Source organism: Aulostomus chinensis, chromosome 13 (assembly GCF_037954235.1).
Source record: "Aulostomus chinensis isolate RoL2024-O1b breed Wild chromosome 13, RoL_Achi_v1.0, whole genome shotgun sequence".
NCBI classification, from domain to species: domain Eukaryota; kingdom Metazoa; phylum Chordata; class Actinopteri; order Syngnathiformes; family Aulostomidae; genus Aulostomus; species Aulostomus chinensis.
Genome location: NC_141332.1, coordinates 9,150,001 through 9,176,539, shown reverse-complemented (window position 1 = coordinate 9,176,539; position 26,539 = coordinate 9,150,001). Strand labels below are relative to the sequence as shown.

At 43.2% G+C, this 26,539-nt stretch overlaps 1 protein-coding gene across 1 annotated transcript in view; it reads left to right on the top strand.

The window, feature by feature from the left end:
* efnb1 (ephrin-B1) overlaps nt 1-26,539 on the top strand; it is a 57,861-nt gene that overhangs the window by 18,564 nt on the left and 12,758 nt on the right. Inside the window, exon 2 of the mRNA XM_086223056.1 lies at nt 6,020-6,297. Within this exon, the coding sequence (XP_086079182.1) occupies nt 6,020-6,297 (278 nt within the window). The remainder of the gene's footprint in view (nt 1-6,019; nt 6,298-26,539) is intronic.

Here is a 26,539-nt window from a genome sequence, read left to right as displayed (position 1 = left end):
TGTGTGTGTGTGTGTGTGTGTGTGTGTGTGTGTGTGTGTGTGTGTGTGTGTGTGTGTGTTTGGGTCATGGTCAGAGAAGGAAAAAGGGGAGTAGGAAGGAGGCATGTGTGTGTTTTGGGTCACATAGAGCAACCTCAGAGTTAGGGCTAAACTCAGGCTGAAACTGACCCAAATTCTTCAGCCAAATCTTTTCTCTTCTCTTCTCTTCTCTTCTCTTCTCTTCTCTTCTCTTCTCTTCTCTTCTCTTCTCTTCTCTTCTCTTCTCTTCTCTTCTCTTCTCTTGATCAGCCAACCAGCTGGAAGGTCTCCGTCCCTGGGTTGTTGGGCGATAAGTGGGGATTCAGAGAGCGACGGCCTGGGCCTTCTCTTGCTGTCAGTGATACCGTGGATGACGTTCAATCATGACCGCATACACCCGCACTCGCTTAACTCCCCTGCTCTTACAGAGGGATGGGCTCGACATTGACAGAAACCACAGAGGCCATAAGAGGAAACAGATTATGTTCTTTCTCCTCCCTAATGACTTCTGACACTCCTTTCGCTCAACAGTCCTCTTCAGCCTGTTCCTCCATAACAAGGTCCACTTCTTTGCTCCTTGTGGCAAGGCCATCTGGGCGTCATCTTGTTAGCTCATTACGGCCACTGGTGGTGCGATGCTAGCTCCTCATGTGACAGTGATGGAGGGCAAGCTTGTCTGGTGAACATGAGAGGTGTGTGTTAGCCTCGCCTGTGTGTGCGTTAGAGCTTGTTTGTGTGCAACTGTTATGAGTCACACTGAATCTGATTTGCACTGCATGCCAGCCTGTTGACTGAGCTAACTGGTGTGTGTGTTTTTGTGTGTGTGTGTGTGTGAGTTCACACGTACAAAGGCAAGTCTCTGCGGGGTGGAATTCAGGATATTCTGTCTGGTTTCTTTGCCTGTGACATCTTCATTTATGTCTGTCTAATAGGGATGGCTGAAGGGAAAAATGCAGCCCTTTCTGCTTTTCACAAAGTTGCCAAGTCTGGAGTTTTAAATGCAACGTGGATGGCATTTGTCTTATTCCAGCCACTGGCAAGTTCGTCCTGCTTTTCTATAACGAGGGTCAAATCCTTCCCGCTTTGCTAAACAATTCTGAAGCCAGATGGGTCTTGTTTTCCTTAATTTCAGGATCCTTATGTTAGTGTGTGGCCTGCTGGTGCACAACAATTGAGGTGACTTGTTTACTGTGTTTGACTTGAGGAAATTGGTGTGTGTGTGTGTATACTACAGGGCGTGTGTTTATAGTCTAAGAACATCTGCCCCTGTGACAACCTGACAGAAGCCACTTACGTATGTACAAGCTCTTGGGTTGAGCCGCCGGCTATAGACCTTAGAGTGGCCCACCTTCCTTCAGCTTCAAATGCTAGAGGGAGATGCCTCGAACCAGTTTCACAAATTACTCATGAAGCCGACAGTTCTCATGACTTGGCATTCTCTGAAGCAAGCATACTGGCACATGGCACACTTCTTCATCCAAATGATCCAAGTTCTGATCATATGAAAAGCAGTTTTGACACTTCTTTTTGATTGTTTCCATTGCAAGGGCAAGTAAGCATGTATGGATCTGAAAACCGTTTAAGGATGAAACAGCCCCTACTAGCAGACGATTATTTAATATTGATTGACTTGACACAAGAACAGGCTGTGCCCAATGATTACACAAAACCTAGACTGCCTCAGGCAAGTGAATCAGCGCTAAATCCCCTCTGCTACATATATTACGCGACGCAAGATCTCAACTCTTTGCATAATGGAGGTTTATGTTCTTTACAGACTTAAGTGTAACCGTGTCATGTGGGTGAATTGCTGTAATGTTTCATGATCTACCATAAAATTTATTCGAGCTGTAAGCCTATGGAATATTGATTAAAACGGCCGTGAACATGGCCGCCGTATGGAAAGTGTCATGTGTAATAGGGAGGGGATGCATCCACTCTGATTTTGTGGATAATGTAAAAGAGATATGATAATTGGTGAGGGAACACTTATCCTGCCGTGATAATTACCACACTGATAGTGAGGGGAATAGAGTACCTGTTGTGGTGATGATTGGTTGCTGAGGGTGTGTATTCGTGTTTGTTTTCACTTGGTGCACTTGTTGGCTTGAAAGGTCAGGGAGAAATACTGGATTTCATGTCTGCAGGATTGAGAGAGAAAGATGTTCCACCTGCATGCAGACTGATGGCGGGTTCTCCTGGTAGACAGCTCCGTGTATGTAGTTGGGGATAATTGGTTTTAATTGATATGTATGGCATGTTCATACTGCTGCTCATGAGGAACAAATCAATTTGACGCTGTTCTGTGTATGTGAGCTGTCTTCCTCTCACAGTTCCTGTGTTTCAGGTCCATTCATTCAGTGGCAGAGGCTGCCTGCCAGGCCTGTGCTCGGGGCAGAGGCCTGAGCTGACTGGACGGGGGTGGATAACATGGGGGAAGGGCCTGTTTGAGGCTCTGTGAGGGGCTTTGAGTGGGCCTAGTGTAGGCGGTGTTTTATATGAAAGTCGGCGAGGGCAGGGCGCATGAATAGGGGTGGCTGGGAAGTTGAACTGGGAAGGTCCAGGATGCACCCCATGGTGCTTTTGTGTGCTCACACATCCCTGTGTGTGTGTGTGTGTGTCTGCGTGCGTGTATGTGTGTATGTGTATGGGAAGGTGGGGAGGGCGAAGCATATGTGAGATCATGTGCTCATATTCACTAGTGGAATGTAAAAAAGGTGGTGGTGGAGGTTGGTGGGTGGGTGGGGGTTTCCTCTCTCCTCTTTCTTCTGTTTCGTTGTTTTCTGTTCTCTCTCCACTGTGCTGTAGCGTAAGTCTGTTTGTATAAGCTCTTTACAGGATTGAGCGAGCTGTGGAGCCATCCAGATGAAACAAAACCAACCTCATTTGGTTGTTTTGAAAATGATTCTCTTTATTTTGTTTGGTTCAGGCAGATCCACCTCATTTGACACGAGGGGAATAAAGCCTGTCTCACATTCAGGGTCTTTTCCCAGAAACATCATTTGTATCTGTACGACTCTTCCTCTGTGCACTGAAAGTTCTTTCATCAACAGCTCTTATAAGGTCTCTAGACAACATGAATGAAAGATGCAATTCAACCTCCCTTTTCAACCCCCTTTTCCCTTTCGACCTCCTCAAAAGTACAATAATCTTCAGTCACTCATCCCCTCCTCTCTATTGCTTGGCTGTTTGTAGCAGCGGAGTGGCGCTGATTAAGCCAGCCGAGAGACAAACGAGAGACAAAGTCTCAGCCCCACCAGTTTAGTTTCACATCCTGGACTGGAGTTGGGATGCATCTTGCCAAGTGGAGGGCTTTTAAACTGGGCTAAACACTAATTGCTGCCCTATTTCTTTTATGTTGCTTCTTTCCCATCTGCGATGGTGCTTCCAGACCTCCACAGCAGCCAGAGCCTCATTATAGCAGACAGTTAACAAAGGCTGGGAAACAGAAGCGGAGAATTCACTTAGGATAGCTATCTAACCGCCAAGTAGGAAGCATGCTCGGAAAATTGAATCAATGACAGGGGCCGGCTTGTGATTAAATCCTTCAGGGATATTAAGATATTAACATTTTGGAAATCTTAATTATTCATCTAAATGGCTGTGGCTATCTTTGATAACAGACTAAACGGGTTGTAAAACTGATAAGTGGGGTGTATGGCTGTTTTATTTGAGAACCTTTTGAAACAGAAATAAGTTGCCAGCGATTTCCCTACAAAGGATCATAAAGTAGAACTTGTTGGATGAAACAAATCAAGGTCTAATTGTGATGTTCTTTCGTTTTTTCCCTCTGGATCCACTTGTTTTTCTGTAGGTGTTTTTTTGTGTGTGGAGAGAGGGGAAGTGAGGGGGAGGATGGAGAGAAAACAGTATGAGGGAAATGTTGAGGAGGTGAATGCTGAGTGAAGGATAAAGCAAAAGGGAATGAGATTGCGGAGCAGAAAAAGAAGGGGGGTGAGTGAATGGGTGAGAGCGAGGAATTGAGGGAAGGTAGGAGGGAGAGAGGGCAACAAAGCCTAATGTTGCCATGGAAACCTGTTTATGCCTCACTGATGCATCTTGTAGATCCAATTAGAGACTGATTGTGTCCATGTCTTCATAAACACACGCACGTGTAGTCAGGTATGCGCGCGCGCACACACACACACACACACACACAAACACACACATTAGAACACATTTATGCACATACACACACATGCAAACATGCGAGCAGCGTGTTGCTGTTGAAAACCAGCAAGTTGTTGAGAGCGGTAGGACAAAGGATGTTCTGCGTTCTCTCTCTCTTATCGGCCCTTGAATTAGCACAACCCCTCCCCTTGCCTCACCCCCTCCTCACCCCCATGAGCATTGGACAAAAGTGGGGAAATAACGTCTCACCCGGTTGTAAGCGGAGCTGCTCTCATGACATCATATTCACAAAAAAAGGTCGTTGGATGGGGTATTTTGCTTATTTCATTTCACATTCATCGTTTTTTTTTTTTAGAAAAAGTAATTTATTTGTTAATGTCCCTGCTGATAAGAGGGTCATGAATGTTGAAAAGGTCCTAATCCAATCATGTTCATCTTCATGGCAGGTATTTCTTCAGAAAATGAATGTTTTACATGATTGTTTCTTAGATTGCTGGCCTTTTGCCTGTGTTTAACATCAGCAGAGGAGGTATGGCAATTGTATGCCTTCCCCACGCTCACACACTCCTCTATTAATCTCTTTCAGGAGGCATCAGAGTCCTCCCTTTACTGGGCCTGTCTGAAGAGTCACTTGTTTAGTGGTGAAATGATGTGTGTGATGATGAAATGAGGGAGTGCAGATAAGGTGAGATTACATTCTCTGAGAGAGAACGAGGGGAGAGGCAGAGTGAAGCCCGGCCCCTGATGTCTTGTTAAAATGTGAGGGATCAGAAAGAACAACAAATGCATTGCGCGCAGCTAAATCCTGCTTAAATCCGCTGGCATGGGCAGATCTAGCAGATAGCCCCGCCGCTGTGCTCGCTGTCTGCGACCACAACATACACACATACACACACATACATAAACACACCCGTGGTCAGTCCGGCTGTCTGGGTTAATGCTTGGCTAACTGGGACAGCAGAGCTGAACCATGTTGACATTTTAAGCCTCAAACAAGTCCAGAACAATGATTCAGCCCGTCTGACCCCCCTCACTCCCTCCATCAGACCGCAACCTCAGCCCATTTTGCTGAACAACAAGCACACATACACACATGCAGACTTGCATATACACACCACTGCCCAAACACACTGCAAGTTCTGAATGTACCCCACCCCCACTCTTGTCACACACACATACACACACACACACACACACACACACACACACACACACACACACACACACACACACACACACACACACACACACACAGAGTCTCCTCCTGTTCCCAACCTTTTGTGAATAAAAGAGAACAAGAGCTGATCTGATTGAGTTGGCAGCAGAGAGCGAGGTGGAGCGGTACAGTAAGGCCAGATGGATTATCTTAATCCTCTAGCAGATGATCAGGCAGTGGGAAGATGAACCGGGAGGCCTGACCCCCATGCACTATTTTCCTCCAGAAAGTCAGACTTCTGAAGTCAAAGCAGAGCAGATATTATATTGAAGCATAGGTCTTACATTGAACTCCTAAAAATACAAGAAAAAACAACCCTCTGGCACTCTTCTGTAGCCCTTTTTATGGCAGCCATTTTGTGTTTGGCCATCTTGTTTCCCTCCTTAGAAACTTTTGGTATGCTTTGATTCAGATTCAAGAGGATTTGTGTGAAACGCTCCGTCGACAAGCACTGAGTGTTCTCAAGCTGTAACATGTCGTGTTTTTGTGGGACCATGTTAACTACACTCATGCCAGACAAATCTAAACCCATAACTGCTACAGCTCAAACTATTGCAACTATATAAATAGTTTCTGAATGATGTGGCTGCTTTGCCAGACTTCATTATGTGTTATCTACAATTTGTCTCTCATTTTTTTTTTCATGTCTTGCAGGTTTGTTGCTGGTAAAGGCCTGGTGATCTACCCAGACATTGGTGACAAGCTAGATATCATCTGTCCTAAAGCGGACCAGGGCAGAGACTATGAGTACTACAAGCTGTATTTGGTGAAGATGGAGCAGGCAGAGAGCTGTAGCACAGTCCTCGACCCAAACGTCCTAGTCACCTGTAACAAGCCTGAGAAGGACATCAAGTTCACCATCAAATTCCAGGAGTTCAGCCCCAACTACATGGGTCTGGAGTTCAAGAGGAATGACAACTACTACATCACTTGTAAGTTTTACATAAAAATGATTTGCATCAGAAAAACACAGTCAATTAAAACAGCAGCTGCAGTGTCACCGTAGCGATGACCTAAAATGACGTTTGTGATGATGGCAAAGTAGGGTTAGAGTGGGACTCAAAATAGCAATCTTGACTGTATACTAAAGATTTTCTTACATTTTGCTTGCAGTTTATGGGGAATATTTCAAGTATATACAGTATAGAAATACTGTAGGCTGTAATACTTAAGGTGTTAGGAGCATTTGATGCCAATTTACTCCTCATCTCTGCTGGTTTTCAGAGGAAGATTACACTATATAAAATAAAAAAGAGTTTCATTCCAACCAGTTACACTTAAATGCTACATACCATTTATTTAAAAAAACCCAACTAAATTATTTCCCCTTGATTTCATACAAATTTCCTCAAAATACCCAAGTAAACTCTAATCAGAGGGATTATGGTGACAGTGTTCAATTGGTACATCCATCCATTGTCTTCCGCTTATTCCTACATTAAGGGTCGCGGGGGGGCTGGAGCCTATCCCAGCGTCAACGGGAAAGAGGCGGGGTTCACCCTGGACAGGTCACCAGTCCATCACAGGACCAACACATAGAGACAGACAACCATTCACACTGACAGTCACACCTACAGTCAATTTAGAGTATCAATCAGCCTCGTCCCCTCTTGATGTCTTTGGACTGTGGAGGAAGCTGGAGTACCAGAGAGAACCCACACAGGAACAGGGAGAACATGCAGACTCCACACAGAAAGATCCCGTGCTGGAGCCGGGACTCGAACCAGGAACCTTCTTGTTGTGAGGCCAAAGTGCTGACCACTGCTCAATTGGTACAATTTATTAAATTAAATATAACAGCATTGAGTAAACGTGACATTTTTACATTCAGCATCAATTCCATATCAATTAAAGTTTCCAACACAAGTGATATTATAAAGATATTGACTTGGATTTCTTCAATTAAACATGCAGGCTGATTACTCAGAAGGCAATATGATTGTTTGTCTCTCAGCAGGATGAAATAAAAACTATGTGGCCATTTTTCACCAAAGTCAGTGGAGGGGTGTAGCATGGGCCAAGCAAGAACCACTGAAAAATGAAAAACTGCATTTTTTCCCATTGAGTTCCATTAATTCTTTTATTTAATGAACACAGTTTCAGTGTGACTGCCAACAAAGCAACAGCACATTCTTGTCGCACTTTCTTCTTCTGGCATATCTGGAATCCAAAGGAGTGCATTCTGGCCACAGTTAAAGAGGAGGGTCTCTGAGGATAGACCTTCCAACAATGTCCTCCCTGTCCTTGACATCACTAGGGTTCACTGGAGCAGAGTCTGTCTCTGGACTGGGTCTTGCTCACACTGTTTCAGCCTGGCAGATAGTCAGTGCAGTCATGACCTCAGGTTCACCACGGCAGAACCAGCTTCTCTGGTCTGTTCTCCCTAACCGTGTCCTGGTTATTAGAAATCAAAGATCTCTTGACCGGTACTGACTGTTCTGACTCAGCTCAAGGTACTCTAGACCGGAGGTTCAACAGCAGTGGTCAAATGAATGAGCACATTCATCCAAACATTTTGACTCAGTCCATTTAGAGTCCTGGCCCGGAAAAAAACCCCTTCGTAACATCAACAGCATTTGCCTGAGCCTCTCTGGGACAATACTGAGGAGGGGGTGTGAAGGAAGTACCCCGAAGCCCAGCAGGACTTCACTGGGAAACCTCTCTCACCACTTATGGTGGGCTAAACAGGCCTGCGCAGGATTCTGGGATCATTGCTGGCTATAGGGATTGGAATAATTGTTTTTAGAATGTTACTGATGTACAGTGCTTATGGACTCAATGGTAAATGGACTCAATTATATATCAACACAAACACACGAACACACCTCAGATTTTCTTGGGTCAGTCACTGTCCTTCTGCCATAAAGGAACACTAGAGCAAATGTATCTTCATCCACAGTAGAAACTGCCCCCCCCCCCCCTCCAAATGACTTTACTGTCTTTTTCTTCAAAAGTGAAAGAAAATACTGTATCGTACTTTAAAACTTAGATATTCATCAGGAATGAACAGCCTCAGGGACGGGAGCCTCAGAGCACAAAGGAGAAGAAGTTTGCCTTTCTGGCATAAAATTTTTCCAGCAGAGAGGCCAGCCAGAGAGCCTTTGCAACACGTCATTAACATTGTGAAAGGTTCTATTTCAAGCCAAACCACGATGTTTTCCTAAACCTAACCAAGCAGTTTTTGTTGCCTAAACTTAACCAAATAGCAGCAGAAAACTGAAAATTATTTTTTGAAATCAGAAATCAACTCTAGAGGTTAAAAAACAGATGGAAATTTTAACTAAAATCTTAGTGTCCATTCAGCCACTGTGTTTCACACCTGGATTTAATTGTTGCGGCTGCTTCATCTTTTCTGTCAGAAATAAGCTTTCTGCCAGAAATGTCTTCCTTGTGCTGCCACAGACAGGAAAGGAAAACAGAACGTACTGACAGATGGACACATATATTGAGGTCTTGTAATGGAAGCTGCTGACAATAAGATCATGCAGAATATTAATGGCCTTGTTGACATCCCTGGCTGTGTCATGTACTTTTTACAAACCTTGTCTGTTTGATGAATCATCTCTGTATTCAGACATGAAACACTTTCCACTGTCCTGTTAGCCCAGTTAGACACAGACAAGTCTCCCACAGCACACTTCATAATGCAGAAAGTATTCTTGACTGCTCAAGCCTCATACTTTCTGCTTCAGTTAGTCAGCTCCTACAGTTGCCGCAAAGACTTGAGCGGCTCTCTAAAATCACAACATTTGTTGTGGCTCAGCCACATCTGTAAGTGATTCCTCTCTGAATCAATACCATGATCAGAGATGAATTGATGTTTAAGCCTGAGAACTTCAGATATCAATGTAGGCTCTGCAGGCCTTAAAAAATGAACAAGAGCCACCAATAATCTCCCTCTACAGTTCAAATGGAGGCAGAGAAAAGAAAATGTAATATAGTATACTGCTGAATGGCATAATTAGCCTTTTAATAACCATCATGGGAATTTCTCCAGAGTAGGGATACAGACGATTTCACATTATATCTCACAGTGTTTTTGAACAGCTCTGAAGATATCAAGTTAATTTGTCCTATGTTAAGAAAATAAAAGCACTCAGCAGTCTGTTATGTTCCTAAATAATCGCCTCTGTGTGTCAGCTCCCTCTGAAGAAACAAAATCCATGCTACATTAAATACAGCGTATGTTTTTCTTTTGATGTGCAGCAGTTCAATCGATATTTGTGAAGTCTCCCTCAAAGCCCAAAAGCGGGGAAGCATGAAACCTGTGATGTTATCAAGTGACAATTTTGGGGGGCCGCTCCCGTGGCAACGTGTCATGTGGAATTTAAGAATTGTTTCTTTGAGCCTTTATTACAGCCACATGTCTTTAGAAAACACCTTGGGCATTTTGTGCTCAGAGTGTTTCTGGCTGGGGCCGCTTCGCATTTTGTCTCTTGATTACATCAAAAAATATTTGACCTAACTATTAGTGACATGCCAGGACCAGCATCTTGACTGTGACCTGACATAAAAGCTTTACTTGAGGCTGCTTTTATACACTCTGTATTGCTGATGTGTGTATTACAAGCCTTAAGAATACTTAATACTTTAGTGTTTCAGGCTGTGAACTCATAACCAGAACCTGCTGTAAATCCTTCACAGGGAGGCAGGAATTGCAGGATCCATGCTGATGGCGGATCATTATTAGGCTCATATACTGGAACGTTCTCGCGTCAGCAGTAATCGGATGTCGTATTTGTCTTGGTGTAGTGTTAATGTTTTCCTTTTCAACGGGAAGAGCTTGCTTTATTTATCGTACTGCAGCGTGTGCACACACCATGACTCGCTCCATCTATCACTGATGTAATGACCATGCGTGGTTTCTCTCCATGTGTATGTTTTCTTTAAAGCTCAGGAGGGACAGCGAGCACCTGCCCTTAACACACATTTCTAGCTTTTCCTGTTCAGTAGAGTCTTGTGTATTGAGGCCAGCTTATCCCCCACCTCAGAGAGTGTGTTATCCCACTGCTGTGACTGCGATCCAGTCGGCTAGCAGAGTGGCGTAAATCTGCTCGGCCTATAAAGACCTGGCTTATCTGACCTGATTAACGGTCAAACATGGCAGGCCCAGTTTAAGATGAGAAGAAGATGCAGTGGGAGTGCACATTCCATCAATTCTTCCAAAACTCCTCTTCTTGCCCACCCCTTGCTGACTCTGCGGCTCCGTGTGTCTTTTCCTTGATCATGTCCACGTCACCCCATCCCCCTCCCCCGCTCCATTCAGAGGGCTGAACAAACAACAAAAGGTGTGTGGTAAAGTAAGCAACAAATGGCAGGTCTCCTCTGGCCTCCTGTCACTGCAGGGGATCCCGTCCACTCGGTTCTGTCCATCTCTGTCCCAGTTCTGACTTGAGTGTGTGTATGTTTAGGAGGTAAAGGTCAAAACTCAAGGGGAAGGGGTCACGGAAACACAGCAGGATGTCAGTAATGATAACCCTGCACTGATCTAAACCCCAGACCGTCACCAGCCCGTGCTGTCCATCAGCACCCCTGACCCCTCCTTGTGTATGGGCACCCCCTCCCCACACACACACACACAAGCACATATGCATACATCCCCCCCCCCCCCCAACCAAACAAACTCGTTGTATTTCTCTGCAATGTCTAAACAGTCTATAGAATAAGCTGTTTGTGAGAAGAATGGTCATGCTGTGTTTAGGGGCTAGAGGAAGGAGAAAAGTGATTCTGGAATGGACCCTTTTAAGATGAAGGAAATATAATGGAGAAAACGAGCAAAAAGCACACACACACACATATACGGGATATATATATATATATATATATATATATATATATATATATATATATATATATATATATATATATATGTATATATATTTGTGTGTGTGTGTGTGTGTGTGTGTGTGTGTGTGTGTGTGTGTGTGGACAGTCTTTATACATCTCCAGCCAAAAAATAGTCCCCTCCATTTTCTCTCGTTCACTCCTCATTGAAATAATGTACCATGACTGCTGGGTGATATGTTTTCTGTGGTTAGCCGAGCCATGAGCCTCTCTTCTATATAAGGGTAAGGCCAGGAGGCAATAAACAGTCTGTCCTCACTCCTCCTCTCCTGTGTTGCCGGCAGGGTAAGCCTGATCCCTCCTGACAGCTGTCACTCTTCATCCCAGTGTACCATCGTGGACTTTGACATACACAGACGCGCCCTCCAGAATCCTGGCTCAGTGGAGCGAATGCTTCCGGAGCGCTCCTCAGAGACATACATATAACCCACTTGTGTTTTCATTCTTGTCACTCAGTTCTCCTTTGAATAAATCTGGGGCTTCGTTCTATGTCTCCAGTGCAGAGGGCCTGATTAGAGCTGGGTATCATATCGATATGATATACATATTGTGACATTTAACTATCCCATCTTAGATTCTGGATGTCGTCATACTTTTCTAACTTTTAAAGGCTGTTTTACTGAACTTATCTGACTGTTCTAGTTATTCTTAAATTTGCCTCTAACCGCTTATCTATTATATTTCCATTACTGATGGTTATTTATCCACAATCTCATGGTGTTTTGATAGAGAATGCACTGTCATTCTTCATTTATGTCACAATGTGGAGGTATCTGGCCACAAATACAGTGATAATTTGGTTTAGTCCATATTATCCAACCCTAGACCCGATGAACAATTTTAGATCAACAACATGCAATGGGTTCTGTGGTTCTCTGGAAACTTATTTAGAACAGGTGCTAAAACATAATAACCAGGGAACATTCATGTTTGTTAGTTAATGCTTAGTTAACCATTAGTTCAACACTTAATGTTTCTAGTAATCATTTACTATTGATGTACATGTTAGCTTTTGAGTTACAGCCAAAATGGATGTCTTAACTGTGGGAGGTTGGGTTTGCGGGAAGTGTTTCTTAAGGAATACAAGTTCCCAATTTATGTTAAATTGGACATGACCATTAATAAATGATTTGCTTATTATGCTTATTACTTATGCTTATGTAATACTTGTCCAGCACTCTAAAACTTATCAAAGACTTAGGAATTATTATTGTTGTACCCTTACTGTAGATGTTACGGAACAGTTCTGAGCATTGTCAAGAAAAATCCTTTTTTGTCATCACAGAACCAAAAAAATGTTTCTAACTCACCCACCATTCCTCCCTCTTTTATTCCCCTCTCAGTGGTTTATAAATCATGACCCTATAGTTTATAGTTTAGCCTAAAAACCATCCGGACGTAAGATTCAGTTTCTGTTGTTCCTATCTCATACTGTATATCTAGTTTGTGGATGAGGGAAATTTATTTTATATTTTATTGTTTGATTTTCATCGCTTCAACTCTGGTTGGGATGAAGGTGTAGCTAAAGCTAGGTGTGTGACTTTCTTATGCATAGTGCAATTACCTCCATTGGTTCCCCCATGATTTAAATAAAAACTGATAACATTGTGGACTGGTTCAGTAGACAAGCAAGGTTCAGAAAACCTTCTATGGCGCTGGTTCCAGAACGGCATGAATTAAGTGAAAGGGCATTTGTGCATTTATTATCCAAGCATTCATTGATGCATTTCCTGTTTCAATCTTTCCACACACTGATGCTATCTTGGTTTTTGAATAGAAATTGAAATAAGCATTTGACATTGTAGGATGATCAGAGATGGGATGATGAACTCACACCTGAAGAATTAAGGGTTAGAGGGCAGGTTGCATAGCACATTGTTTTTTTAAGCGTGGGATTCTCTATATGCTGTTGTTATTTTTGCCTAACAACCTACATATTTTACACTCTTCCCTCCAACCCAATCCTAAGAATCATCTCCCAATGGCCGATAATGCACCCAACACAAACCAGCCCTTTATTTCCCATTGGGAGAGTTGAAGGTCAGGTTTGAAATTCCAGGGCCAGCCCTGGGATGCAGCAGATCCTCCCTCGCCATAAACGTTATGTGCACACAGGCGCTCCCACGCAGGTACGCAGCAGTAACCCAAGTGAGCTTGGGGAACAGGAACACACACATAAAATCTCACACACACACACACACACACACACTAATATAAACTCTGGCAGGTTTACTCTGAAATCTGATGGAGTGAAATAACAGGATGAAAGTGTTAAATGTCATCTTTTAAAGTTAACATAAAATTACCATAATCACAGTCACTTATAAAGAGGCAGTTGCATTTGTCTGCGGCACGCTTGAAAAGACAAAAGGCATTTTGATTGTCAGATTATAGAGATGCAAATAACTTGCACAGTTCTACCTCGCAATTAAATGATCTTTTTTTTTTTTCTTTTTTCTTTTTTTTTACATCTGGTAGCCTCCCTCTGTAAAATCACTGCAATACTTTAATTACAAGTTGGAGACATAGTGCAGGATTTTCTTTTTGCTTTGATGGTCTCACACATGCTTGTTATCAGTGCTGAACAAAGGATGCATTGTTTTATTACACATTTATCAGACTGTGGACATTAAAACACACATACTGAACCCAAAATACAGGTTAATTTTGAAGGCAAACATTTTCCCAGTCTTATTTTGAAAGGTTACAGTCCAGTGTATAATCTGATTTCCAAGTTTAGGAATCCCTTTTATGCTCATTTCCTCATATATTCTTATATGCCGTATATGTGGTCCAAGGCTGTGTGTAAACCATGTTACACCAGTATTCATATATGTGTGTCTATGTTCAAACAGACACACACACACACACTCACACACACACACACACACACACACACACACACACACACATATATATATATATATATATGTATATATATATATATATATATATATATATATATATATATATGTATATATATATATATATACACACACACATATGTGTGTTGGTTAAAAATCATAATGAAAAAAAAATTGAGTTGAAGTAACAGTCATTGATGTTGCCGATTAGAGTTTAAGCAGCTAACCGGTAAGCCTTAAAGGATTTCATTTTCAAAGTAAACCCTGCTAACAGGTCAGGTTAGCACCGGCGAAGCAGCATGGCCCGGGATAAGGAGATTTAACCCCCCGCTTGAGCGAATACAGCCGAGTGTTTATCAGCGCGCCAGTGTAATATATGACTTTCTGCTTGCTTTGCAAATCTATCCAGGCTGCCTCTGCTACTTCTCCTTTGGATATTTCATTCTGCAAGGGTTAGCAGGCGCAGCGTTATTGTCGCTGGTTATTGCCTTTCGTTTATTACAGAGGAGTTTGTTTAGAGTGGAGGGGTGGGAAGGGTTTGGGGGGTGCTGAGGACTTTCTTTCAGAGGGAGGGCCACTCACGCGGCTGTACAAGGGAGTGGTAACCCTTGGTTACGGCTGAACCCGTCTCTGTGAGATGAAGTTGATATATTCATGTATTCATCTCAATTAGTCAGCTCTGTGCATCTCCAAACACAGACACTCATCCCTCCTCGGCTGTGCTCCATGCTTACCTTATTAGAATATTTTATCTTGCATGCGAGGCCCCCCCCACCCCTTAGTCTTCTCTCACTGCCCCTCCCTCCATTTTACTGTGTGTGTGCATGTGTGTGTGTGTGTGTGTGTTGGGGAGGTTATGTGGAAAGTCTTTTTTTTTCCAACTGATAGCTTAGATCTCCTCTTGACACACAAGAGACCAAAGAGCCAACTCTGTGAGACACTGTTGATTTTCTGTTTTTCGCCTCTCAAACAACAAACTTAATTTTTCAACCTCCCTCCAAATACTTATTTTCTCAATGCACAATTCCTGGTTTTGTTTAATGCCATCTGCTATGTTGAATCCCTCTTTTTGAAACCATCCTAAAATAGCTTCAGATAAAAGGAGAGCAGATATCTTAAGAGTGCTGGGAGGATTAATGCTTGGAACAGAGTCCATAGTGATTAAGAAAAATAGAAGATGTGCATCATTGTCCATGTGGCAAACTGTGTTGGACAATGGTATTTTGCTGGATACAAAAATATGAGCACAGGATAAAACAATGACAGCCCATAATCTGAAACACTCTGGAGATGTTTATTCCCCCTTCCATTTGAGATGTCTGAGGTTGTTTGCCCTCTGCTTTGCCAACAACACATATTCTCAATGTCTTTCTTCTTTGGCCAATAGCTAAGCTGAAATCACAGCTCTCTGTCTGTCAGGGCTCACTCTCCCTCTCCACCATCCCCAGAACAGTGGTTTCTCTTTTCCAAGGCACACTCTGAAATGGCTTTGTTTTCCGACAACCATTCAGTTGCACCCTCAGCCGAGGCCTGCCAAGAAGTCCGCCTCCCCGAGCTGGAGCCTGCGCTTGTTTACACAAACTCATTGGAGAAATATGGATGTATAATTATAGAGGTTGTTAGTTTTAATGTCGCATCCTTGCTATGGAAACCGCGGCATGCTTGGTCAGCTGAGATGAGGGCCAGCTGAAACTCTGAGCGGGGAGAGTGTGAACATTTCTGTGGAAAGCGTTTTAGGGGAGCAAGAGGGAGAAAAGAAGCTTCTTGATGAAATCGAATGAGCGTCGAGCAAAGCAAACAAACATGAATCACAAGGCGGTGATAGAGATTGCTGTGGTTGTCCGACGCATAAATACAGAGTCTAAATACTGCTCTGCAGGCCAGAACCAAGCCCGTTTCTGTGAATTCAGCTCAGTGGCAAAATGTCCATGTTCCATTCCAGCATAACCACAGGCACACAAACACAGTAACAGGAGCAGACAAACACACACACACACACACACACACACACACACACACACACACACACACACACACACACACACACACACACACACACACACACACACACAGGCATAAATATGCACAAAACCACAGAGGCAAATTCAAATATATTTATATACTCATAAGCTCACACTAGTATGCAAATAGATACACGCACAAAAAAGACAAATTGCCTGCACACGTGCATCCTCCTTCCCTTCGCTGTGGTTAATAGAACCTGTAGCTTCGCCAGGGATAAGATATTTTCAGTCAGCAGTCCCATGGGTGCAAATGTGGGTGCCCAGAGTTTGTGTGTCTTGATGGATGGATGCTGCAAAGAACATCTTCAAATAAATACGTGTTATGTTTGAGTTCAGGCTGTGCTGACTCTCTCAGTGAGTTGATGATTTTGTGGTGAATGAACAATTCTACCTTGCGTTCCAAACCCACAGCTCCAATTTCTTTCTCTCTTTCTGCTCCTTCTCTCCCTTGCAACTTAATCGTTGTCTTCCTCTGCCTCACCATTCCACCTATCCTCCCCCCAACCCTCTTACATTCTCCCCTCCCCATGTCTCCCACACAGTGACAGATCCTTCAGGAAATTGTTTCAAGTCTGCCAGACATTTTTGTGTTGTAGCTGTTTATTTGTGCTGGGGTGGGGTGGTGGTGGTGGTGGTAGTGGTGGGGCACAGGGGTCCGGAGCCTTCGTCTCTCTCCACTCTCCAACTAGAGGTTAAGCTCCCAAACTCTGTTACCGCCCTGCGCCAAAAAATACTGATCCTCGATCAGCGCGGCTTTACCGTGTAACCGATACCAGGGATGAGGAGAGAGGAGTAACAGGGAGGATGTAATCAGTGTGTGAGTGTGTGTGTGTGTGTGTGTGTGCGCGCAAGCATGTTTGTATATGTGCGTCAGCTGCTGGCTTTGTGTGTATTAGGATGTAATCAGCAGCATTTTCTCTGTGGTCTGCTGTGCTCTCTGATTGGGGTTTTGGCAAATAACAGGGGAAGGGAGGGAAAGTGTGTTTCTTTTCCTGCTTCTTGTGTTGCAGCCTGGCCTCAGAGGGTCGCTGTGGTTTGGACATCAAACCTTTTATCTGTTACTCTGTCACCGTCTGTCTCTCAGTGTGTGTGTCACTGACACTCGGATTTGGCTTCCATGTTGGCTACAGTCAGATTTGTTCAGTTGGATTCACGTTAGCAGGTACAGTTCACCCCACCCACTACCCCCCCCCAGGGTTGATGCCTAACCACATGCACAGCGACAGGGACACGTGCACGCCCACACACCTAGGCACTGCCCTCTCTATCTCGCTCTCCATCTCGCTCTTTGTACTGCAGATTTTGTTTTTGCGGACAACAGATGGGCTGACTCTGGACTCTCTCCTCTATAACAAGTACACTCTGTCTCTCACCCTGTCTCATCTCTCGCTTCGTCCATCTCGCCATCTCTCTGCACTGTAATCTCTCCTGTCAGTTAGAGGTTTGAGGCATTTATCAAGCAAGATGCTTTACTTGTTCCAGCCTCCTGAATGTGAGGTTTTTTGACCTTAGTCAGTACAAATCTTTGGATTTATAGCCACGGGAATTCAATATTGTTTGTACTTAAGAGCTTAGTAATAAATACATGGACCAAACATCATACATTAATTCATATTGGCAATAACTAAATATTAGCATTTTTGTTAGTGATGGACCAATGTGTTGTCTGTGTATTGGCTGGTATTTGGCATGTTGACTGTGGCAAATAAGATGGCATTGACAGATGGCAGCAGCCAGTTGTATTACATGTTGTTTCAGCACTGTGTAGGATTGGATTTGTCCTCAAAATGGTGTGATGAAGAGCTAAAAGACTTCAGAATTATGATGTGACAATTTGACATGCTCTCAAGTCAGCATTATAACAATTACAAATCTTTCTTTTGTTTGTTTGTCTTGTCAGCCATGATCCTGGCATGATCAGTTGCCTTCAATAATCAGTTCTAGTGCTGTGATTTCAGCTACAAAATAACAGCAGGACTTTAGAGTATAGCCGTATTCTGACAAATTCTGATGGGACTTTGTGTGATTCTGTTGATAGCTTGTTGTTAGTAGCTAAACTCATCAAAAAATCAAAATGCTCACTCATCAGCAAAATCATTGCATCCGTTGTTAGTGCTCTGAGCTGTATATTTACACGACTCACTCCCATCCTATTTTTACGGACATTGCATTACTCCCCCGAATATTACATGAATGACCTTGGTCCCTCTACCCATAAATTATTGGCAAAGAAAATAATAAAGAAAAACATTAAACTAACTAAATTATTATTTTAAAAATAAGTATCAAAATTGTTATATTTCAAAATTGTGCATTGTTCATTTTTGTCATCTCACGTGAAGCCACAGGTTTGTTTTGCATCACTTATTTGGGATTTCCTGCAGTGAGAGTTGTTTGTTAGTCTCATGTGTTTTACTGTGTTGATGCGAGGAAAATGGGGCAGTTGTCACAACTCTCTTCTGGAGTCCAGATTGAAAAGGTCAGAGGAAACAGAGCTCCCTCTGCAACAACCGATTGATGGACAAAGGGGCAGAGCAACTCTCCCTCTCTCTCCCTCTCTCTCTCTCTCTCTCTCTCTCTCTCTCTCTCTCGCTCTCTCTCTCTCTTTCTCTCTCTCTCTCTCTCTCTCTCACACACACACACACACACACAGGTGATCTACTCACAGGTGGACACTTAATGCATTTGCAACAAAAATGCACACATACATTTTCTTTACATGCACAAACACAAGTGGAAAATACTCTGAGGATGTTTTGTCCTCCACTGTTGGTGTTCATTAATGTGTTCCAGGGCCTCGGCTCTTGTTCCCCTCAGGGGGAGTTTGTTCACAGATTAGCTCTTTAGCTAGTCAAGATTTTTCAAGCCTCGTGGCCTTTGACATGCCACTACTATCTCCCACCACATTCCGATCCATCCCACTGCCTCTTTTATCAGCAGCGAAGGGTGATTTGTGGCTTGTGGATTTTTTAGATTGAGTAGGGAGACTCTTTTTCCGGAGTCTAGAGTCTCATATCACCTTTGTAGACTACAACAAAAACTGGAGCAAAGACAAAGAGGATCACTTTTATCATCTGGTGGGATTTAGTGAGTGAACCATGGTTCATCTCATGTGATTATCAGTGCAAATGAAGCAAGACCAAAACTTCACTTAGCCTCCTGCTGTGAAACCAGCTCAGTAAGAGACCTTCAGCGTGCATCTGTCTGCTGAGAACATGTGTGTAACCTGGCCGTAGCAATACCACACACTGTGCTAATGTAGGGAATAAACAATTACCGGCTTTTAAAATAAGCTAATAAAAGCATCTTTAAGGAAAAAATAGGGATAACCCACTACATGCATAGAGAAAAGGCTCATGCCATTTTACTGGGGTACAAGAATCAGGGATGAATTTAATTATCGTGACAGAAATCTTCCTGCATCCGACTCTCAATCATACAAGCAGCAAATGGCATCACTGTTGAATAGTAGAGATAAATATGAATACTTTGAAAGAAAAATTTAAAACTTTAGAGCATTGTACCTTTCTCCTGGTCTGATCAGCAACCACTATGGTGATACCTCCTTGACTATGAGCTGTTCAACGTCCAGGTTCAGGAACATGAACAGAATACCAGGCCATTTTGTGGCTGATTAAAGTGTACACATACTTGAGTAAAGTGATCCTCAACCATGTTGTCCACGTATGTTACTCAGGCTTCAAACTGACTGTGCTTTTATTTTAAAAGTCCAGTTTTAGCCTGACCAACATCATAATGTGCTGACTACACAAGCACATAATTATAAGTTATGCTGTTATCCATATATATTTTTTTACAACTGATTTGGCTGACAGCTGATGTGTTTACATTACCAGTATAAAAACACATTTGCATTTATACTGAAATTTTGTACAAGCTGAAAAATACATAGACTGTCAATTAAATTGAACATTTCCAAAACATTCAGAAAAGCCCATAAATAATTTTTACAGCATCATTTCCTAATCATCTGTCAAGTAAAGAAAAGGTATCTGCCATGGATGTGTGTGTATATATATATATATATATATATATATATATATATATATATATATATATATATATATATATATATGTATGTATGTATGTATGTATATATATGTATATGTGTATATATATATATATATATATATATATATATATATATATATATACATACACACACTTTATTTATATTTTTTTGAAAATCATTTTCTTTTTATTTCAACAGCATACCTTCCTGAAATATTACGTTTACATTCTGTACAGTTACAATGTCACTTTCATGCCATCACGCATACCTTTGGTGTATGAGATAAGGATGTGTATGAAGGAGGATTCAAACTACAGTAACAACCTGTCGTCTTATCCTCTCATCGATCTGCTGACAACACATTCCTATTCTCAAAAGTATAGTCTTGAATTCCAAAACTGTCAAAATCTTGAGTTTCACTTCCCCGTGCTTAAAATAAAATCTGTGGCGGGAAAAAAAACTCTCTTCAGTTGAACATCTTTCAACTCATAATCTGTGATGAAGGGTCACAATTAGATTTATTTTATGGGTCTCACTCCAAACCCCACTAATATAAACACCATGTGGCAGCAGTGAGATGAGTGTCTTCCATTTGTTCACTGGAAAACTGCTTTTTTTTTTTAAGTGCCCCAGCAAGACCCAACAGAACCACATACATAAACACAGCCAGCTTTGTTTCTCATTAATAATGATTTATTCCATATGCTGAGTTTGCTTTTTAATATTGGTCAACATATATGTTGTTGCCACTTCAAGCTTATTCTTTTCTATGCCTTTACTCTCAGCTGGTTCACCATTTCCCTGATTTCACTAGTGTAAAATGATGGTTAATAGAGAATGAAAATATAATATTATGCTCAATTTAACCATTAATATCCCGGAGCGATCCTGACTGGGAGTGTTAGAGGATATTCCTGAGCTGTTCAGAAGAAAGTGATCCCTTTATTCTATTAGAGGCTCCAGTAATGGTGTGAATCGGTGAGGGAGGGGGGCAGGACAGGATTGACTGTTGATTTAGATGAGTGGGTAGTCAGATGGCATGAGTGAGCATCTCACCAGCTAATTTCTGCAGTACGGAAAACACCGGGCAAATGATGGAATTAATGATACACTAATGTGGAACACCCCTCTGTCTTAAGCAAGGCTGTGTACTAATTGTTTACCACACACACACACACACACACACACACACACACACACACACACACACACACACACACACACACACACACACAAGCCTTGTGTGCCCAAAAGCATGCTGAGAGAAAAAAGCAGTAACTCAACAACTCCCACATGAATATAAACATTAACCCTTTAGCTTTTGAGCATGTTTGTGTGCGTGCATGCGTGCGTGTGTGTGTGCGTGCGCGTGTGTGTGCGTGTGTGTGTTTCTCAGCATGTGTTGCATCTCCTCTAACCTTTAGCTCCAGCCAATCGGAAGGTGAAATGCCACTTTTTTTTTCTCCCTCTCTGACCCAGTTTCTCTTCTGCTTATTTCTCTGAACACGCAACATTTCAGTTGCCATTAGTCAAATGATGCACAGTATGAGAGGGGAGGCAAGTGTGTGTGTTGCTTGTGTGTGTTGCTCTCAGGGTGCGTTTGTTCACCTGATAGTTTTGTGTACTCAAGGGTGTCAAAGTGTGCCCACTAGGGCTGTGCTAGTCTAAAAAAAAAAATCATTTAACTGATGGCAAGCGACGTTTGCTGCAGATGAACAGAAATAGTTGTGTTCTGCTGTCTTTACTTTGTCATGTGTGCGACTGCATCTGAAGCTCAAAATAATTACTGCTGGCCATGCTTCCTCTGGCCTTATTTTCCTATTTTTCCTCAGCACATGATTCCTGTAAAACTGCTGAGGTTTTCTGTGGCTGGAGCTCGATAATATCGGTGAAAAGTGCCATTACAGACAATTAGCTACTCTGTCATTAGGGAGGGTTGTGTGGGCTACTGGCAACTTCTCCACACAACAGAATATATTACAGCTGAAATAGCTAATATCTAAAAATGTTCCATATTGGGAACAGCACGGTCGCCATGGGCTTGAATTTCACAGTCTGGGTGTTTATGAAATTTATTTTGGACACTTTTGCTGTCATTACATGAATTTGATGCAAGAACTTCTGTGTGTTAAGATATGAATTGACCACAATTAAGATTCAGCAGTGTGCACACCTGACTGATTATCAGCACAGAAGCTTGCTTGCACATTTTGAGTGTGTGTGTGTGTGTGTGTGAGAGAGAGAGAGAGAGAGAGAGAGAGAGAGAGAGAGAGAGAGCGAGAGAGAGAGAGAGATTCAGGATGTTTTGTGCCCTAAAATGAATGTTTCTGTCATGCTGGAGTGTGCTCACTCTGTTCTTGTTTGAGACAGATGACTTCCCCATGGTCCTCCTGTTATTCTCCGTCCTTTGTCCCCTACTAATGCACATCATACTTTTGTTTGTGTGTGGGAAAATTCCCAATGTGCAACTTTTGTCTATGTGTGCACATACAGAACAATGTCATCTTTTTTTTCTTGGTGTGTGCACTGATATGAGGTGAAGTTTTGTGCTGTGTGTGGGTGCGAGGAGGTTTGGCAGAATTGGGAAATGGAGAGTGGAGGGTGCAGTGGTGTAAAAGCTCTGCCACATTGGATTCACCGCAGAGGTGACACGCAGGCACCCGAGCTAAATGATGCAGAAGCTCTCTGTGTCTGCAGGCTGTTAGTCCTCACACACACTCACTGAAACACACACAGACACTTTGGGAGCTGCTGACAGGTTCTCGGCGGAGGTTAAAAGCTGCCTTGAAGCACTAACACGGGGGTGTCGGCCATGGATGTCCAAGGTAGAAAAAAGTTTGAGAAGACTTTTTTTTTTGTTCTTTTAAGGATTATAATGGCCGAGATAAGTTTAAGTAGTGTGGTAGTGTCTTGACAGGGACCACACACACAAACACACATGGATGCAATGCATATACCTGTCCAAGCTCTCACTCATTTACACACATCACAACACAAATGTAAGATACACACACTTGCACTGAAGCCAAAGCACACACAACTGGAGACTCAGGGGAGAGTGTATGAAAATTGGTGAGTGTTAGAGAAGCGAGCTGGCAGGAACACACACAGACTCCCACACTCACACACACAATCCAGCACATACGCACATACACATGCTTGCTTCCTCTCCTTCACAGAGAGATCACCTCCCACTTCTTCTCTCCGAAAGCTCTCCTCCTCCTCCGCCTCTCAGCTCCTCACTTCATCACCTCCTTCCATATTCCCTCACCAGCATATGCGTGCATGCACACATAGACACCCCATCCACCACCTTCTACAAACACACACTGTCTCTCTCTCTCTTTCTCTGTCACACACACGTGCGTGCGCACACACACACACACACAAAAGCACACTTCAGACAGATCAAGTCTCACTCCTCCCTGGCTTGCACTCTCTCTCATCTTCAAAAAAAAGGAAACTCCTGCTTCCGCTATTGCTGTTCCTCACACAGCACTCCTCATCCATCCCACCCCCCCCACACACACACACACACCTTCACTTCCCCTCCCTCCCTCACCCCTCCACAGTACCTCATCCCCACCCCGCGCTATCCCATAGTGCTCTCTGCTGGGAGGATTTAGAGGTACCCTGTAATTTTGGTGCCGGAGGAGCTCTTAAGTCCTGCCTGATCTTCTGGCTACACAGGCAGCCAACATGTGTGCATTTGGTTGTGCTTATGTGTGTGTACATGCACATCTGAGTGTGTGTTTCCATGTGCTTCTGTGGACCCAAGTGCTTACATGTCTGTATATATTTTTTGCAAGTGTGGTATTTGTGTGTGTGCAGCCGTGCATGATTATGCTTTTTGATTTGTGTGTGTGTGAGTGTGTGTCTGTGTATGTGTGTGTGAGAGACTAGAAGAGAGGGTGAGAGAGAGAGAGAGAGAGTAGTCTAATCAGGACGCAGGAGAGTAGCTCCCCCTCTGGCTGTATTGTGTGAGCAGCTGAGCAACAGTTGTGTGCGCTGGGCGTCTATTCACCTTAAACCTTGACACTAATGCTGCTACCTGGTTACCGTACGTGTAGCAAAAGGGCTCCTGGGAACCCACAGTCATTTTAGAGATGCTACATGACAATGCTTTTCAAAAACAGCACGGAGAAAAAATGTCGTTGAACATGAAGAAGAGGAAAATGATCTCTGTCAACAGCACATTTATTTTAATGTAAATTCAATATTGGATTTGGAAAAAAAACTAGAATGGAATGTATGACAATTTTATATTGTCTGTCAGGTATGATTATAGAAAAGAAGCACCAGGAGAAGAAATTGGCCAAGCCTAATACATTTGTGATGAGATGAGAAGTCTGAATGCATTTTCTTCCCCGATGCCAAACCTACAGCGATGGCTAGGCGGGAGGGACAGAGAGCTGGAGGTTGGAGGTTGATTACTGATCTCCATTTCTATTTCTAGGACAAAGAAATGGAGGGTCTGATGGGCTGGGACATCTATTTAGATCCATTTCATTCAGCCATAATCAGGCTTTGGCCATGCCCTAATACTCAGGATTAAAAAAGGTTCAAAGTGCAAACATCTAGATCCCTTGTATTATTCCAGTCTGCCAACCTCGCTCTGTGTGTGTCTGTCTGTGTGTGTGTTTATGTGTGCACGTGTGTATGTATGTGTGTGTACGTGTGTGTATGTGTGTGTACATGCATGCGTGTGTGTGTGTATGTGTGTGTACATGCATGCATGTGTGTGTGTGTGTGCGCTTGCATGCATGCCAGGGCTGCTGAGGAGGGTTATCTCTGGAATCAGGCCCATAAACATAATCTCACCCTCTCTGTGCTCATTCATGAGTGAAATATTTTGAGCAAATAGGCTCTCTCTCTTCCGTCTCCTCACTCTGGTGTGCTTATGTAAACAAAAAGGAGATAGGACTATTGCAGGTAGAGATGGAGAAATAGCCATTTTCTGTTGTGATGCTCTGAGAGACAGACCCCCCCACACACACACGCGTGCGCACACACATACACACACACTCATCAGAGGGCTGTTTTCCTGAAATGGATGTTTTTTGTTTTTTTTTTTCCCCTGGATGTGTGAGTGATCAGATTGTGCCTGTTTATGTGTCTCTGTTTTTTTAAATGTGGACATTATTACCGGTGGTTACTGTGACTACCGTGTGCCTCCTCAGCTCATCTTAGTGGAAGTCTGAATGCAGTTAAGTTGGGGAGGGGGTGTGTGTGAAAGGTAGCCAATGAATGTCACCTCTCATCCACTTTCTCATTAAACAACCTGTTCTCTGTCTGTCACATGGCCTGTATCTACCCCCTCTCATTTGGCGTGCACTCATACAGACCGGGAGCGCACGCACGCACGCACGCACGCACGCACACACACACACACGCGCGCACACGCACACACACACACACACACACACACACACACACATAGTATGCTGTATGAAAGCAAGCCCCCCTGGGCTGGAGAGGAATAATAAGCAGCAGATGATTCATGATGGAGTTGGGGAATGTATTCAGCCGGACCACCTGAGTGACCTCATTTAGCAGACCTGAGAATAAATATAGACCACCGCATCACACTCCTGTCATCTCGGCCAGTCAGCACAGACATCTTTCACATGTCTCTCACCTCAGGGAGCAGCCCCTCCACTCTTCCCCCAATTGTCCTCATTTGTGTATATGCATGGACATATGCATAAAGCACTAGTAGCAGCAGCAGCCGCAATGATGAGTGTTGGAGCAGGAGGCTTTGTTCCAGGCCAGCTCATTCCCCTGTAAGGCTCTCTCTTGGCCCATACATGTGTACTGTACATATTTCCCATCATCAACACTTGGCACCTGGTTTCTCTTATGACTTCCACAGCTGCAGATCTTTTGTTCTCCCACTCTGCGGTCAGTGATCCACACCCACAAAGAGAGCCTTAAAATCATAGAAAAAACAGCTTTGGTGTGGACCGCCTTATTGAATAAAGCAACATTGCTTTATGCGATGACCAGTTCTTTTGCTATTCTTTACCGCTACATTGTTTTTTTTTTCCGTTAAATCATTAGCAGCCGTCTTTGTTCAGCCTTTGCTTTATCCCCTTGTGTTTTTCCCTCTCTGCCGAGACACACAGGAGGACCCAATTCTCCAGTTTCCTCTTTCCAAAACACGACACGACCGTCAGCCTTTTAATATCTGGAAATCCAGATTTGGATTAACATCGGGGATGAAATGAACAAGAGAGAGAGAGAGAGAGAAAGGGTTAGGAAGAGAGGCAGGGGAATTTGAGTGAGAGGACGAGGAGATAGAGTGAGTGAGAGGCTTTCAGATTAAATGAAGAGCTGGCAGCGCGTCCTTGTTGTGGAGTCGGTTTAGGGAGTTTGACAGGCAGTCATCTTTTTCTGAGTGAACTCTGAC